We start from the raw sequence: 18,095 nt of genomic DNA, 5'->3' as shown, positions 1-18,095 counted from the left end.
CTTTACCTAGAAAGTGATTAGAATGTGGAACTCGTGACCACAGGGAAGTTGAGGCAAATAGCTAATATCAGATAAACACGAGGGAGAAAGGAATAAAAAGCTATGCTGACAGATGAAGGTGTGGAGCATAAACACTGGTATTTCAGAGTTGGTCCAAATGGCCCAATTCTGTACTGTTAATGCTATGTAAAATATCTGTGTTAGAATCAAACTAAACTCATTACAATTTGTGGCAAAGCATGTCAATGTATCGCTTAGACATAGAAACTAGTTTTCTTCCAGCATGATAATGAAAATACATTGCAACTCAAGCAAGATGAGTATGCTCACCGGATCCAGAAAATCAATTCAATTAATTAACAAAAGGCAAGAAACACACAAGCAGAGCAGAGGGCATTTGTTGAAAGAATGGGTGAGTTAACATATTGCATACAGATTCCTCATCAAAACACTCGCCAATTCTTGTACTGAAACATCTACACCTGAGATGTAAATTCACCTGTTCTCTCCAGATATAGGCCAGCCTGTTGATTGTTGTCAGCATTTCCTATCCTTTTTCAGATGTCCAGCATCTGTAGATATTTTGTTTTTTGTCCAGTCAGTTTATTAACATTTATGTTTCTTTACCTGTGTTGGTACAAATAGAGAGCGTGGGGAGTGGTTCAGGCCTCCTGATGATACTTTCTGAGCACCAGACTGTGAGGAAGGATACATTGTATATTGAGGTATAGGTGCTGGTTGTGGCTTTAATAATGCTGCTGCTTTCTGGCCTCCAAACTCCAAGCGGTTACCATGACTGAGGTTGATTAAGGCACACTTCGGGAGTCTATAGCCTCGGCCAGGAGAGCATCTAAACACAAATGTAGTGCCATTAGCGGTGTCAAAGCTGAACCAACCCCAACTCCCATTTTGAGACATCCGGCAAATTTCTTAAAGTACTAACATTCTTAGGCAATAAATGCAGCAATGCTAGCATCTCCAAAATTTTGTTAATAAATATCAAACAAATGAAAACTAATCCATGTTAAATGATCTTTCCATTCAACATAAAGGTAATCAAGGCTGATTTTCACTTTAATTTCTTCATTAAAGAAATTAATCTCTTAGCTAGTAAAACCTATTAGTACAGACACAAATGTAGTACTAATCAATGTGCACAATAAAGACACTAAATTCAAGTATTTACCCGAAAGAGCCAATCATATTAGTATACACAAACCTTATTGTAAGTCCACTTGGAAATTCTTCATCAAATAATACTTCGTAAAATTCATCAGATTCTCTCTCAGCTACATAACAGAGAAGTTCAAAATATTATTGAAAAGAACTGTGGCATATCTCAAACAAATACATTAAAAATTTAGCAAAAAAAAAATCACCTTCACTTTAACTGTTCAATAAGTTAGACTATAAGACTATATAGTTTAAAGTTCTAATCCAAAATGAGGACTGCTTTAAACATAACTTGTTTAAGACAAATCTTACAGAAGGATATATTCTTGACCATTACATTGCTCAAAGATGATGGTGGGAGCAGCAGTTGGGGATAGGGGCTGGAAAATCAGGTATTTTGATCAGATTGGTTATTCCAAATCTAAAATTGCTTTAGTCCCGTTGCTTATTTGCTTTTAATTTAAAATAGTGCTGATTCAAACAATGTACTACCCAAAAATGGTTGACAGAAGAGACAGCAGTTTCCCAAAATAAAAGGGATTTTAAATGATTAGACATATATTCTTATTATGAGTCTGGAGGAGAAAATAATTTTTCAATGTTTAAGTTCTACAATGCAAAATCAAATGAATAAAGTTTCTAATTGGATCAGCTGTATTTTCATCTACATTAATGAAGAGAGAAAAGTGTGCGTTAAGGCACAGGAAGCTGGCCAGAGAATTCCAGAAAGTAATAATAGAAAGAATAAATTTATGCAGGATGCTGAAAAGCAACATTTGCAGCAACTTGATCATCATACAAGAGCTACCAGAATTATAAGTGCCGCTGGCATCAGGTAGCAATAGATGACAAAAACATCAGTTTGATGTAGGAAATAAAATGGAGAGAGGCAGACAAGGAAAGGGAAAAACATGTGAACCTGTGAGATGCCACATTAAGAATGTTTCAGAATACTTTTGGGTGAATTCTTTCTCTATTATACAGAAACAATACACACCAATTGGAGTGATATCTTAAGGCCATAGGCAGCAAAAAAAAAATGTTAAAAAGCAGACACAAATGAGAACAGCAAAAAAGAAAATAAAAATAAACTATAAAAACTGAAAAAAGGACAAATAAATAATAGAAATTGGAATTCTCTAGATCAAATAAATTCTGTACATAGGTTGGCCAAAAAGTAGTTCCAGGTACCATGCATAAGTAATTGACTAAATACAATTATGACCTTTAAAAAAGTTTTAAAAAGAGAAGTTTTAAAATTTAAAGGCATAAAAAAATGTTTAATCCTGGTTACAAATTTGAAATAGTAGACAGAGTATCTACAAAGAGAATCATCAAGAATTAGTCTTAGAATGGTACCTGGTCCCAACAATTAATAGAGACACAATTCCCATAAACAGACAGACAACCTAGAGTGAAGAAAAATAGTCTCTCGTTTTATCAAGCTGGGCTCTTAAAAGATCACAAGAAAGTGGAACGGACGAGTCTAAGAAGTCATAACTAGTGCTCAGTTACAATAAATCAAGATATGCATTCTCCCCATCTGAACCCATGGCATTTAACCTTCTCTAATTATTGTGCTCCTTAAAATTTCACCTCCTTTAATTCCTATGATGGTTCCTCGAAGACCAACAGGAACAGAGAAGTCCTCCCTCACATTCACAACACGATCAAATAAAAGGTATTCTGCATCTTTGTCTGGGACTATACCATATTGCTGCTCCAGAGGCTGTGTAGGGAAATGAAAACTTAGAAAGAAAAAAGAACCTTGAAAATTCCCAGGTGTTTAAATTGCAGTTTAATTTATAAAAAGGAAAAGCATTTCAACACATTTTATTTAGGAATACAACAAAGCTCCAAACTTCTAAAGTTCTATAAGACTCCAATTTGTACTATTCCAATGCTTGCGTAAACATATATTTTGGTCAACATAGCTCGTCTAATCCACCATGACCTGAATCTATCTATCCCAGGTGGAAGCTTATTCCTTCTAACCCATGTGTACTTGCCTCTTCCTGCCTCCCCCTCATGTGTGATAGGCTTGTTGATGGTGCTGTGACTCAGTGCTGTTCTCCTCAGTTCTCTTATGCTCCAGTAACAGAAAAAAAATGAGTCTTAACCCTGTTAAGAGTTGCAAAGCCTGTACATTTGGGACAGTATGGATATTGGAGTAGACCCATCGTTAAATAACTGGCTCACGTCAGAATTTGAAGAAACAGCATTGAATTCCTAACATTTACAGCTGGCTGGTAGGCATCAAATGCAATCAAAACAAGGAAAAAGGTAGACATATTGAAGTCAGGGTTGAGGAAGTGGTGTGGCGGGCAAAGATGAAGATAAGGGAGAACAGCAGATGAAGAGGGACGTAGAGAATTGTTCTCTTGATTTATGGGCTGGAGACCTAGTCTGTACCAATGCTCCAATAAAGCCAGGCACAAGGAGATGCATGCAAATAGCCCATGGGGTTGATCACTCAATTTGCATTCCTGTCTCCACTCAACTTCCCATGTTAGCATAATTTTGATCAGATGGTCACTATGTGGGAAATTCTGACCAGAGATCTCCATATCAGTAATCAATAACAGAGCATGATGGGCCATTTGCACCAACAGCTCCCCAGCAAGACATTGCATGATACTGGAGTTCTCAATAAAATATTATGCATTGTTGTTCTATTATTGGATCACTGACTTCTTTGTGAACGGACACTAAAGTTTTTGTCAGTCATATCAATGAAGCCAATTAGCTCAAGGTCTTTCTTTCCACAGATGCTGCCCGACTGACTGTTTCCAGTATTGTTTATTTTCGTTTCATCCGCAGTATTCTCCTTTTAACTCAAAGTGCCAACTTTGTTTTGTCACAAGTTTTTCCATGGCCATATATTGTTTTAAGGGCAGGCGGTGTCATAATGATATTGCCACTGACTAGTATTCCAGAGACCCAGGGTAATGCTCTGGGGACTTGGGTTCAAATCCCATCACAGCAAATGGTGAAATTTGAATTCAATAAAAATCTGGAATTAAAAGTCTGATGACAACCATGAAAACATTGTTGATTGTCGTAAAAACCCATCTGGTTCACTATGTCCTTTAAAGGAGGAAATCTGCTGTCGTTACCTGGTCTGGCAGTGACACGTCTACATGTGACTCCAGGCTCCAGTACTTATAGCATAAACATTAATGTAATCGTCACATGCATTATTTTATTAATAGCAGCAGACAAAAGAAATCTCTCCCAGGTCTACTTTTTGGTTTGAAGGCTCTTCATTGTCCAGTGGTGCCACTGTTCATTGACACAGATATTAAGTTTGCAAAGCTAAAAACTTTCCTGCAACATCTTATTCCAGTCTTTTCAGACAAACGGTATATTTTGATTGAATGAGATAATTCAACTTACCCGAAATAACAAATGTGGTTTCACAGTCACTCTTACTTTCTTGTTACTTCGTCGTTGCTAAGAAGAATAATGATGACACTGACATTAATTTTAAGACCTTTCATGGGCAATATAGCTCCATTTAACCACTTGAATTCTTGTTCAAAATAGTACTCATATGCTTTAAAATCCAACATTTAAAAAGAAATTTTGGATTGCTTTTGTGAAAAAATGGAATAAGTTATTGCATATTCATTTTAATAAAACTAGGAACAAGAATTACATATAACAGATAATGAAGTGCAGCAGTGAGCTAAAGCACAATATAAAATGGCACACCTTGGGAGAAAGGAGGGGCACCTTCTCCACAGCATTGTGTAGCTAAATTTAATTATGTAAACTGGGAGTGAGAGAAAATGGAACATCTATTTTAAATTAGATGCATTCCAATTTACCTCTTAGCAATTGTTTGAAAGCAGCAGAGGTGGATGGAACTAGAAACAGCTCCACCACCCCACTTCTTGATTAGGCATTTAACTGTAAGCAGGGGAAACTTCTCTTGTGGTGGATGTGGGTGGGGGGGAGCCAGGTATTGGGGAGTGGGAGCTAAACAGAAAAAGGACCAAGAGAAGTTCTGATTAGATTCCCTGACACCAGTTTGTAAAGTTGTATAATGTAGCCATACAGATCAGCTTCAGGTTCAGTTTCTGCCTTGCTCTTAGCGGGGACACAAGTGGGTTACAACAATTGGCAGGGAAAAAGCTGAAATCAACCAGGCTTCTCGTTCCTTATCACTATCCAGTGGCCCTGGGAAACGCATGTGTGGACAGAGGCCAAATGAGAACAGGATTGGGCTTCATATATTAAGAGTATCAACTGAAGACGTTATGGCTAACTGGCACTCATTGAAACATATATGAATATGATCAGCAAACTCAAAAGAGGAAGAGGAATTTTTTTAAAAATGACAGGAAGAGAGGAGTGAAGGAATGAAATCCACAATCAGACATTTTTAATCAATTTACATTTTACTATAAATGAAATACCTTGCATATCTCTACCTCCTCTTCAATCTTTTCAATAACTGCTCTATCAAGTAGGTTCAAGTCACATGATGCTCTTGACAAACTGCTGACAGGATGCATCTTCAACCAGGCTCCAATTTCTTGGACCTTTTCAGGACTGTTTAAAATTTAAATGCATTTTTTAAAGTTGTACATTTAGCTTTATGCATTGTATAAAAGCATTACTCAGTGCCTTACTAAATCAACAGATTAAGAAGTTACAGGTTTCATCCATGGTCGAGGATGAGTCAACTTGATCTCAGTTGGACTTATAATTGGACTCAACATTCAATCTGAGGGTGGCAAAAAAGTTTCACCCATCAACCTAGGTATAGTTTTTTTATTTACTACTCAGCAGCCTACACTGGAAAAAGCTTGTGTGCTTTGCCGTCTTATATGTTCAAGAGTTTTGACATTCACAGCCTATCCTCACACATGAAGAGCAACACTCAGATGAAATATCGAGGGTTGCCAACAGCCCTGTGGAGTTTTAGAAGTGAAGTTAGCAAATACTTTTACTCACAAAGGGTGGTAGAAGTTTGGAATTCATTTCTGCAAACAGCAGTTGATACTAATCAACTGCTAATTCTAAATCTGATATTGACAGAATTTTGCAAACAAAAGGGATGTGGGAGAAAGGAGAATTAATCACAGATCAGCCATGATCTCATTAAATTTCAGAACAGGATCAAGGGGCTAAACAATCTACCCCTGTTCCTATGGAATCAAGCTTTAACATGGTTCAGGTGGTGAGGGTAGTGGAAATTTTAGTGGTTAAGATAATGAAATCCTCAATTACATCTATTCCAAAGAACATGTTTAAAACACCTGAAAGATTATTGTGGAAAGTATCAAAAACACTTAAGTATTAGCAGCTAAATTGAAATCAGATGTATTTTTACAGCTCAAAGTAAAATAATCTCACCCATTTGCATCCTCTCCAGGCCATATGTTGTCCTCATAGTACAGATCTTCTTGACTGTTTTTGGCAATGTAGCTTATTAATTCTGGGAACCTAAAAAGCAAACATTTACATCTGATAAACTAATACTTTTTGCTACCACAATTTAAAACGTACTCAAGACATAATTTGTTTTAACAACAAGACAAAGGTTGTGGGAAGAAACCAAAGAATCATAGAAAGGAGTACAGGAGGTTGCTGAAATTCGGTTATTTTAGTCTTCACTATTCAACTGGAGCTGCCTACTCTTAACTACATTTCTCTGCTTTATTCCCAAATACTTTTATACACTTGCTTTTCAAATACTTATTCAATTCAATTTTAAATTATATCATCTGTACCTCAATAACCACTTGTACTAAAGCATTGTAATAACATAGAATTTAATTCTGAGATAATAACTCAAAACAAATCTTAATTTCCTGCCTTCTTTCATTTAATTCTAACCATCAGTCTAATGTCCCAGTTAGCATAAGGAGAACTGCCTAAAATGAGGTTATCTGATGGATAATTTTGGTTTGGAATGACAGAGCACCAACATCCAAAATTCTAAAAGTGCCTTTCCAATCTCAGCCAAAGTTAACTGGGTATTCACAAAAACAAAGGAAAAGTACTTCTGACGTGTGGTCACTGTTGTAATGTAGGAAACACAAAAGACAATCTGTACAAAGCAAATTCCTACAAACAGCAAGAGATAACAACCAGATATTCTGTTTGTGATGGTGGTTGAGGGAAAAATATTGGTCAGAGCACTGGTAACAACCCTGCTCTTTTTCAAATGGTGACACGGGATCTTTTACATCCACTGCAGTCCAAACCCAGTGCTAAATGGAAATTTGAGCATTAAGAGGTTTCAGCATATTAGCCAGTTGTGGTGGCAATCCATACTCATGATAATACAAGCATTGATGAACCTAATGTGAAAGTCAGTCAGGGGCAAAATACAGGTGCATTACTATGGACCAAATCTTCCAGTGGATGGAGTACTTAAGAACAAATGAATCCTGCCTTTTGTCAGCAATCGATTTTTAGAAGTTAAGGCTTGGATTCAATCTTGGAATTGGGCACCTGTCGAGTTCCAGTTCTACAAAAGCACAACTTCAATTAAACAAAGCATTTTGCCCCAGATAAACAAGGTTAAATGTCACAATTACTAAAATATTGAATTTTATATGCAGTAAAATCATTTACCTTTCTAGATATTCACTCAGAATCTGTTCAACTGCAGAGGAATACAGCCATTCATTCCCAACTTTCTTTGTGTAACCAGGTACTTCTTCATTCTTTTTATTAAATTTCAGATTCAGCCCCACATTTATTTTCTGTTCTCCAAGAGGACTGGTAAAGAGAAGTTTTTAAAGATGATTAAACCAAAGTAATGCTTAGATAATGCAATTTCAGCCTACAGGTTCCCTTAAAATTAAATTAGCTGTATGTATTTATAAATCTGGTTAAGCATGTTATAATGTGGTGTAATTTCTTCAAAATCACAATTGATAGAATCCTGTGTTTTAACTGCCTCCTAATCATTCTTTTTCAGAACATGCTGAGGATATCACACCTTTCGGCAAACATTCCAGGCTCATCCATTACCATCCCTGGATATGTCCTCTTCCATTGGCAGAACAGGCCCTCCAGAGGCAGAACACAGTGGTATACAGTCAGGAAAGTGTGGCCCTGGGAGTCTTCAACATTGACCCCAAATCCCATGAAGTCTCATAACATCAAAGACAAGAAAACCTTCTTGCTGATTACCACCTACCACCCCTCTCAGCTGATGAATCAGTACTCCTTCAAGTGGCGCATCACTTGAAAGAAGCACTGATGGCAGCAAGGGCTCTGTACTCTGGGTGGGGGACTTCAATGACTATCACCAAGAATGGCTTTGACTAAGTTAGCAGAGTCCTGATGTAAATAGCTGCCAGGCTGGGCCTGCAGCAGGTGGTGAGAGAATCAAGGGAGGAAACCTACCTGACCTTGTTCTCACCAATCTAGCTTTTACAGATGTATCTGTCCATGACAGCATTAGCAGGTATGACCACTGCAAGTCTTTGTGGAGATGCAATTCCGTCTTCTTATTGAGAAGACCCTCCATCATGTTTCATGCTACTACCAAAGTGCTAAGTGGGATAGATTCAGAACCAATCCAGCAGCTCAAAACTGGACATCCATGAGGTGTTTTGGACCATCATTAGCAGCAGAATTGTTTTCAACCACAGCCTGTAACTTCAAAGTCAAGCAATTTTCCTCACTCTACCATTGTCATCAGGCCAGGGGACCAACCCTGTTCAATGACTGTAGAGTAGAAAAAAATGCTAGGACCAGCGCCAAGCATACCTAAACATTAGGTGCCTACTTGATGAAGCTACACAGTACTACATGCATGGCAAACAGCAAAAGCAACATACTATAAACAAGAGTTAAGTGGTCCCACAAACAACTCAGCAGATCAAAGTGCTGCAGTCTTGAAACATGGTCATAAATGGTGTTGGGCAATTAAAAAACAAAAGGTGGTGGCTCCAGGAACACCCTATCCTCAGTGATGGTGGAGTCCAATAAATCAGAATACAAGCCCTTGTGCAGAAAGAGCTGGACAACATTTAGTTTGGACTAGTAAGTGGCAAACAGCATCTGCGCTAAATAAGTGCCCAGCAAAACCATCTCCAATGAGAGAGAATCCAACCATCTCCCCTTGATAGTCAATGGCATTACCATTACCAAATCTTCCATCAATAACATCCTGGGGGCTCACCATTAACCAGAAACTTAATTGGACCAATCACATAAATATTGTGGTTATAAAGAGGTCAGAGGTTGGGTATTTTACCATGAATGAGCACCTTCTGACTCCCAAAGCCTTTCTACCATTCTATCATTGAGCATGCAAAGTCAGGAGTGTGATGAAATATTCTTTATCTGCTTGGATGAGTGCAGCTCAAAGCGATCCAGGACAAAGCAGCCCTCTTGTTGAGCATCCCATTCACCACCTTAAACAATTGATTCACTCCATTTACCAATGCACAGTGACAGCAATGTGCACCACCCATAAGATGCATTGCAGCAACTTGGCAAGGCTTCTTCAGCAGCAGCACCCACATTCCCAACCTCTACTGCCCAGTAGGATAAGAGAAACAAGTGCATGAGAACACCACCATCAAATTACCCTCCAAGTCGCACATCATTCTAGCTTGGAAAAGATATCACTGTTCCTGCACTGATGCTGTGGAAAGATCCTGAAACATCCTACCCAATAGACCATGGGAGTAACTTCACTGCAAGGAATGCAGTGATTCAAGCAAGCAGCTCATCACCATCTTCCGAGGGAAGTTAGGGATGGGCAATAAATGCTGGTCTTGCCAGTGATGCCCACATCCCGTGGATGAGCAAAAAAAAAATGAATGCTTAACTCCAAATGCCTTCACCCAGCAAGCCAGATTTCCCAGTTACCAGCCTGAGATGCCAGCAGTGGCACATTTTAGGTACAGAAAATATGGAAGACAAAGCTTCCATCTCCCTCACCAAAGTCAAGAGTGGAGAGCTGAGTACTATATTAGCAGTGTTTAGTGATGCAACTCTTGAATCAGGAATTCTTGAATGCACAGTGACAGCCTGTGATTATTTATCCAATTTTTCACTGTCTCCATGAGGAAACTGCCAATGTCGCCATCATTAATATTATTTCCATATCATAGCAAGTCAAAAAATACTTTGCGACAAAATAAAAACAGCAGTAAACACGCAGAAAATATCAATAAAGGCATGCTTACTTTTGCTTTGATCCTCTCCCAATAAACAAACTTCCGGTCAACCGTGACACAAGATACCCAGTAATTCCAAGGCGACTGGCCAAGACATATCCTGGGTTGTATTTTGTAGAGTATTTCTGAAACAATGAGAAAATCAAAATGCCTCAATACAAATGGCTGGTTCAAAATATAAGAAGACATCATTTTTCATTACGCAAAGTTTTGAAATAAGAAGTCATGTTTTAAGGTGAATGAATGAGTAAGATTTTAAAAAAACACAGAAAAAAACATGAAGGCCAGTCAGGAATAGATGTTTAATAGAAGTGACATTGTCTCTACACTAATGGGGAGAGATAGGGGATTGCATTGCTCTCTTGTAGTCTGTGAAAGGGGCATGATAATTGAACGTCTCCTGCAAATAGCGGAAAATCTGATATCCACTGTGTGTACATTTACGTATGTTTACGTTGAAACTATACTACAGTTAACACTACAGATGAGTGAAATGTGGAATAACAGGAATACATCACATTATGGAGGGAGAAAGAATTTACTACATTTTAACTAGTGTGTCCATGAAGTTGTTGCAGCTGTGTAGAAATTTATGCTCAAAAATGAATGTTGCAAAAGTACGTCAGTGATACTGGATTGAACTCTGTACAATATTAACAGTGTGCAAATGAACATTTCGTACTTACATGCTGGTTTTGTATGATGCCATCCAGCTGCGGCTCACATGGAACGGTGAAAACCACACGGATTCTCCCATCTCTGATAACATCAGAAGAGTCATAAACCTATTAAGATATTCAAGCTATATCTTTAGGTGGAATTTTAACTTCCTTCAACACAGGATATATTACAAGCATATTCTTGACCTGATGTATTTTATTTAACTGGCTTATAAACAGGTACATATGAGAAAATATTTAAAGTTTGTGACTGACAGAAGAAAGCGAAAAGGCTTGCGTTTTCATATCTGGAGGACAGCGACCAGCAATTCACATCAAATTAATTACTTCCTGAAGTACAGTCCATGTTAGGTAACTGAACAAAGCAGTCAATTCACAAAAGAGCAAGATCCCACAAACCTTAATGTTAGAAATGATCAGTTAATTTTGTTCTGGCAGTGTTGGGCAAGAGATAATGTTGACCGGGATTGTAGGAGAACACTCCAGCTCTTGATTATGTGATGGATCTTTTATGTCCATCTCAAAAGCCAGGCAAGGCCTCAGTTTGATGGCTCAATTGAAAAACCATATCCTGTAACAATACAGCAGAACATGATTGCTGCAATGAAGTTTCATCCTTCATTATGCATTCAGGTCTTGGAGTGAGGCTTGAACGTCAATTATTTGTCTCAGGTGAGAGTCCTGCCACCTGGCCAAACTGATAAAGAACTGAAAAAATTCACTCACGTTCAAAGCATTGTTGCTTTGTTGAAAACATTCTTGTCTTGAAGTCAAAGATTACAGGCCTCAAGATCTATTGGTAACACACTGTAGGCTGATACTGCAATGGAGTATTATGGAACGCATAACTGCCAGAGGTGCCAAACTACAGATGAGACATTAAACTGAGCCACAATTCCCTGCTCAGCTGAATGCTAAAGATTTCCCAGCACAATCAGAAGAACAAGATCTTCCTGTATCCTGTACAAGAGATCACCTTCATTCAATACCACCAAAAACAGAGAAACTGAATATTCACCTGGTTACTCTTTCTGGGATCTTGCTCTATGGAATATGGCTGTTGCATTTGCCTATCCAAATCAAGTCACTGCACTTCAAAAGTAATTCGTTGCATGTGAAGTGCCCCTAGAGATGTTTATGTGATAAGGTCCCAAATACATCCAGTCTTTCTTTCTATCTCCCTGCTCATTCACCAAACTCAATTTTCCCAAATGCATGTAAAGCTAATACAGAGTACAATACTACTATTTATGCATAAATGCTCATCGGTATGGTTGGAGCCTATTACTCAGCTTTAGTCCCATGGGTACAGGTTCCACTTCAATATCTTGCCAAAGTTGCAACCATTCATGCACAAGTTCTTCAACGAGTTTCGTCAGGCTATTTGTAAATGGGGGCATCACAGCTGATCATCATCCTTTCCCCACTCACAGTCCATAAACGTGCAAGAGTTCCAACACAGTGATCAGAAACTCCAGTTAAACGTCCTTACCCTGCACCTCCCCCCCACCCAAATCCCGAAAATGGCACATGTGCCATTATTCTAGCCAAGATAAAAGATTGGTGATTTAGCATGGGACCTTTCAGTGTTTGTTTTGAGGCTCAGCTATTCACACTGTACGACCTCTTAAGGAAGAAACTAATGACATTTTGTAAGAAAACAACCAGCAAGCAACGATCAGAGCACTTTCAAACAGTTGCGGGCAATTTTACATATCAAACGTGGACTGAATTTCCATCATTACAACCTACAATCCACAGAATTTTAAAACTCCTGTATCAAAATTAACTAACCTCTCCCATGCAGCCATAGTAGGGAGTTCCCATCATGAAGACCTTAATTTTGGGTGGGAACAATTCATCCAATGAACTGAAGTGAGAGAAACTGGAATCAAATGATTTAAGATTCTGAAAGAGATATTTATTTTTTAAAAACAAGTTAAAATTGCCAAAATAAATCACTGTCAGAGATTTTATAATTTTCACAATCAGAATTACAATCTTTGCAATAAGACATAAGAAATAGAAGGAGCAGTAGGCCATATGGCCCCTTGAGCCTGTCCCACTATTCAATATGATCATGGCTGAAATTTTACAAACTCCATTTGCCCACCTTATCACTATATCCCTTGATTCCCTTAGTGCTTAAGGATATATCAATCTTTGTATTGAATATATTGAGCATTCACAGCCCTCTGCAGCAGAGAATTCCAAAGATTACAACCCTCTGGGTAAAGAGATTTCTGCACATCTGTGTCTTAAATGGCCGACCTCTTATCCTGAGACTATGATTCCAAGTTCTGGATTCTCCAATTAAGGAAAAAGCCTCTTAGCAGCTACCCTGTCAAGCCCTCTAAAAAAAATTTATAAATTTCAATGAATCACCTCTCAGTGTTCTAAATTCCAGAGAATACAGGCCCCAATATTTCAATCCAGTGGACCATTGTTGCATGCCCACTAAGACAAGTATATCCTTCCTCAGGTAAGAAGACTGAAACAATACACAGTATTCTAGGTGTAGTCTCACCAAAGCCTTATCTAATTGCAGTAAGACTTCCTTACTTTTATTTTCCAAATTCCCTTACAATAATGTCTAACATATCATTTGCCTTTCTGTATCTGCATGTTAACTTTCTTGCACGAGGACACTCAAATCATTGAGTATCGACATTCACTAGTCTGCCACCGTTTAAGAAATACTCTTCTATTTTTTTCTATGTAGACAATTTCACTCTCTATATTCCAACTATGACCTTCTTTCCCAATCATTTAATTCAGCTCTATTCCTTTGCAATTTCTTTACTTCCTCCTCACAGCTTACTTTCCCACCTAGCTTTGTATTGTCTGGGAATTTGAATATATTACTCCTGGCTCCCTTAATCTAAGTCATTGAGATAGACTGTTGATCCTTGAAGCACTCCTGCTACCATGAAAATGACCAATTTATTCTTATTCTCTGTTTCATGTTTGTTAACCAATTCTCAAACATGCTAATATATCACCCCTAATCTCATGAGCTTTTGACTTGTTTAACAACTTATTGTGTGCGATCTTACTGAATGCTTTCTGCGAATCCAAATATACTACATCCATTAATTCCCTTTTATTTACCCTGCTAGTTATAGAGTCATAGAGGTCTACAGCACAGAAAAAGGTCCTTCGGCCCATCAAGTCTGCGTTGGTCAGACAAGTACCTAACTATTCTAATCTCATTTTCCAGCACTAGGCCCATAGCCTTGTATGCCGTGGCATTGCAAGTGCACATCCAAATACTTCTTAAATGTTATGAGGGTTTCGGCCTCTACCACCCTTTCAGGCAGTGAGTTCTGGATTCCCACCATTGTCCGGGTGAAAAAATTCTTCCTCACATCCCCTCTAAATCTCTTGCCCCTTACCTCAAATCTATGCCCCCTGGTTATTGATCCCTCCACCAAGGGGAAAAGTTCCTTCTTGTCTACCCTATCTATGCCCCTCATAATTTTATACACCTCAATCATGTCCCACCTCAATCTCCTCTGCTCCAGGGAAAATAACCCCAGGCTATCCAATCTTTCCTCATAACTAGAACTCTCCAGCCCAGGCAACATCCTGGTAAATCTCCTTTGCACTCTCTCTAGTGCAATCACACCCTTCCTATAATGCGGATTCCAGAACTGCACGCAATAGTCTAGCTGTGACCGAACCAGCGTTTTATACAGTTCCAACATAACCTCCCAGCTCTTATATTGTGCCTCGGCCATTAAAGACAAGTATCCCATATGCCTTCTTAACCACCTTATCTACCTGTCCCGCTACTTTAAGGGACCGGTGGACATGCACACCAAGGTCCCTCCGATCCTCAGTATTTCCCTGGGTCCTACCATTCATCGTGTATTCCCGTGCCTCGTTTGTCCTGCTCAAGTGCATCACGTCACACTTATCCGGATTACATTCCATTTACCACTGATCAGCCCATCTGTATCCTCCTGTAATCTAAGGCTATCTTCCTCACTATTTACCCACCCCACCAAGTTTCGTGTCACCTGCGAACTCCTACATTCAAGTCTAAATCGTTTATATATACCACAAACAGCAAGGGGCCCAAAACCGATCCCTGTGGAACCCCACTGGACACAGGCATCCAGTCACAAAAACACCCCTCAACCATCATCTCTGCTTCCAGCCAATCACCAATACTGCATCCAATTTGCCAAATTGCCTTGGAAAGTTGCAACCTCAATAAACTCAAATAATTTTATCAAAAGATGGTTTCTCTTTCATCAGATTGCATTGACACTGCCTGATCGTATTGTGGTTTTCTTCAGAGCCCATAAGCTTAATAATAGATTCCAGCATTTTTCCTACTAATTTTGTCAGGCTATCTGGCCTATAATTCTCCATTTTCTCTCTCTCTCACCTTTCTTTAAGAGCAGGTTGCATTTATTACCTTCCAATCCACAAGGTCCATTCTAGAAGCTATGAAATTTGGAAGATCTAAACCAATGCATCCACTATCTCTGCAGCCACCTCTTAAAACTCTTGAATGCAGGTCATCAGGTACAGGGACTTGTCAGCTTTTAATCCTAATAATTTCTCTGACATTTTTTCTTCACTAATCCTAATTACTTTATGTTCCTCACTCTCGATAGGCCCTTGGTTCCTCAATTTACGTTCTGCGTGTCTTCTACTGTGAAGACAGGTACAAAATATTTGTTTAATATCTCCTCTATTTCCTTATTCTCCAATATAATTTCTCCAACCTCTGCCTCTACAGGAGCCATGTTTACTTATGTTCTTCTCTTCCTTCTTACAAACTTTCAGAAGTTTTTGCAATCTGTTTTTATATTTCTTGCTAGTTTAGGTTCATATTCTATTTTCTCCTACTAGATCAGTTTCTTGGTCATCCTTTGCTGATTTTTAAAACCCTCCCAATCCTACTTCTTTTCTTTGGTAACATTGTAAGCCTCTTCTATTAACCTAATACTGTCCTTAATTTCTCCAGCTAGTCACGGTTGTATGCATGAAAAGAAAACTATATTTTCGGATATTATAAGAATCGATAAAACCAAAGTAGGGCGTTAAAACACCACACCGACAAACAAAGCATAATATTATTTGATTAGCAGCACTGAGCTCTTTATTTTTGAATTCCTACCCTCACAATGGTCTGGTGAGCAAATGGTAGTACTTGCTTTGACCATTCCTTCTCTAAGGTAACTTCACCATTATGTCCAAATACGTATCGACGCCCAGTGAGGAGCTGTGCATAGACAAGCACCGACGTTTCACTGATGAGGATTCCTTTCCTTTTGTGGTAACTGAAAAGTTTTTTTTTAAAGAAACATGGATTTAAAAATCTTCAAAAATAGTAAATAAATTTAGCTGGTTTGGAAAGAGGCCCTACAAGGAAAAATCTAATGAATCAATCACTCCCGTACAACAGTGTTACTGCAGTATTAAGAAAACAATGTACACAAGCCACTATGGCACATGGTCACATAGCAAGTTTTATAATTAGAGCATTAATTTAATTGGCCATTCAAAAGATAATTTTTTTAACCATTGTAATGAGATTACATTCCAAGCAAAGTTTTAAATATATTTGCTCCATGCCTGCTTTTAATGCTTTTGTCCCATTATAATTGGAGGAACCATGAAAGTGGTCGAAAAAGTACTAAAAGTCTTTCCAATAGTCGGCTTTATCACACAAGACATACTGTGCATCATTTTCCTCAGATGAATCTTTTCCACAGCTATGTTAAAATACATATGCAGTACTGTGGACACCAGTGTGTCAATAAAACTTAATACATTTTACAAGCAGTTATAAACAGCTGTAGTGCCACCTGGCTCCTGCTGGTGGAGACAAAGGGCCATGAGAATTCTGCATCCTTTACATATGGGACTTGCACAGAATTTTTCAGCACAGAAACAGGCCATTTGGCCCAAGAGGTCCTCCAGCTAAGCCTCCCTCCCATCTTACTTCAATTCAACCTATCAACACATACTATTTATACTAACTTTCAGACTAGAAAGTGCTTCCAAGCCTAAAATATGACTATCCTGCCACCCGTTGATTCTGCTTATAGCTGGAGAATGCTAAACTGCCATGCTACCTGCTGCAGTCCCAACCAAACAGTGCACTGATTGACAGTGCACCTTGGCTTTCCCTGGCCACACAAACTGCCAAAACAGTGCTTCAGATGACTATAATCCCCCAAGATTCAGGGAGGATTGAGCCTTTCGGATTTTAAATACTCTGAATGGACAATTCAAAAAAGGAAAGAACAAAGTGAAAGCAAGGAAAGGATAGGAAAGGGGACATTCTGCTGATTTAGTTCTTAATGGTAAAGTTAACCTTTATCTGGGCAGCATTTCTTCTTCTTCGTAAACTTCAACTACAATGCATGAATTTAAATATTATGAAAAAAAATAACCTGACATACATACATTTACTTACAATTCAGTTATATTATGTACTTCTCTGTTCCACATGTTTTGTTCTGCGTCTCCGAGGTAAACTACTTTAGTAGGTGGAGGAGTTTTCCCAATGTATAACTTCTGTACTCCTGGGGGTTCTTCTAAATAATATCTATAAAATCAGAATCAGATAAAACAGGCATATTACAAACAAATTCCCATTCAATTATACAATGTTAGCAGAAAAAATAAATTCCTTGATTTACTAACTTTGTTCTGTGCTACACAAACATTGATGACCTAATGTATAACAACTAGTAATGAGTAATGTCAACTTCTAAAGAAAACAATCACCTGGATCCAGTGACTCAGTAGGAAAATCAAGTGCTGCACTACTGAGTTTTTAGACTATGATGGTCACTGATTTGACTTCCAGCTCAGTGCAGTCTCCTGCTACAAATTGTGTGGATGTGGGTGCCAGATTTAGGGTTGGCTGGAATGCCTCTCTTGAGGAAATAGCAAGCAGCTGGCAAATATCCATTCATAATGAGAGTTTACTGCATTGGTGTTATTGACAACAATCTCTAAGATTGTTATTTGCCTCTATTCTCAAGTGTCAACCCAAAGTAAAATTTGCTGGGAAACTCATTATCATGTGCCACAGCGATAATATTGATATTCCAAA

The 18,095-nt window shown here is 38.4% G+C and overlaps 1 protein-coding gene across 6 annotated transcripts in view; it reads right to left on the bottom strand.

The window, feature by feature from the left end:
* The window catches only part of xrn1 (5'-3' exoribonuclease 1), a 104,310-nt gene that overhangs the window by 24,548 nt on the left and 61,667 nt on the right, over positions 1-18,095 (bottom strand). For all 6 annotated transcript variants that reach the window (XM_041211636.1, XM_041211646.1, XM_041211608.1 and 3 more), the window contains exons 20-31: positions 17,451-17,582; positions 16,146-16,308; positions 12,806-12,919; positions 11,018-11,116; positions 10,341-10,456; positions 7,765-7,911; positions 6,538-6,627; positions 5,595-5,730; positions 4,570-4,626; positions 2,770-2,902; positions 1,220-1,289; positions 628-850 (exon numbers count right to left, since the gene is read on the bottom strand). In XM_041211636.1, the coding sequence (XP_041067570.1) occupies positions 628-850; positions 1,220-1,289; positions 2,770-2,902; positions 4,570-4,626; positions 5,595-5,730; positions 6,538-6,627; positions 7,765-7,911; positions 10,341-10,456; positions 11,018-11,116; positions 12,806-12,919; positions 16,146-16,308; positions 17,451-17,582 (1,480 nt within the window). The remainder of the gene's footprint in view (positions 1-627; positions 851-1,219; positions 1,290-2,769; positions 2,903-4,569; positions 4,627-5,594; positions 5,731-6,537; positions 6,628-7,764; positions 7,912-10,340; positions 10,457-11,017; positions 11,117-12,805; positions 12,920-16,145; positions 16,309-17,450; positions 17,583-18,095) is intronic.

This window comes from Carcharodon carcharias, chromosome 2 (assembly GCF_017639515.1).
Source record: "Carcharodon carcharias isolate sCarCar2 chromosome 2, sCarCar2.pri, whole genome shotgun sequence".
Taxonomy (NCBI): domain Eukaryota; kingdom Metazoa; phylum Chordata; class Chondrichthyes; order Lamniformes; family Lamnidae; genus Carcharodon; species Carcharodon carcharias.
This window is presented reverse-complemented; position numbering and strand designations above follow the sequence as displayed.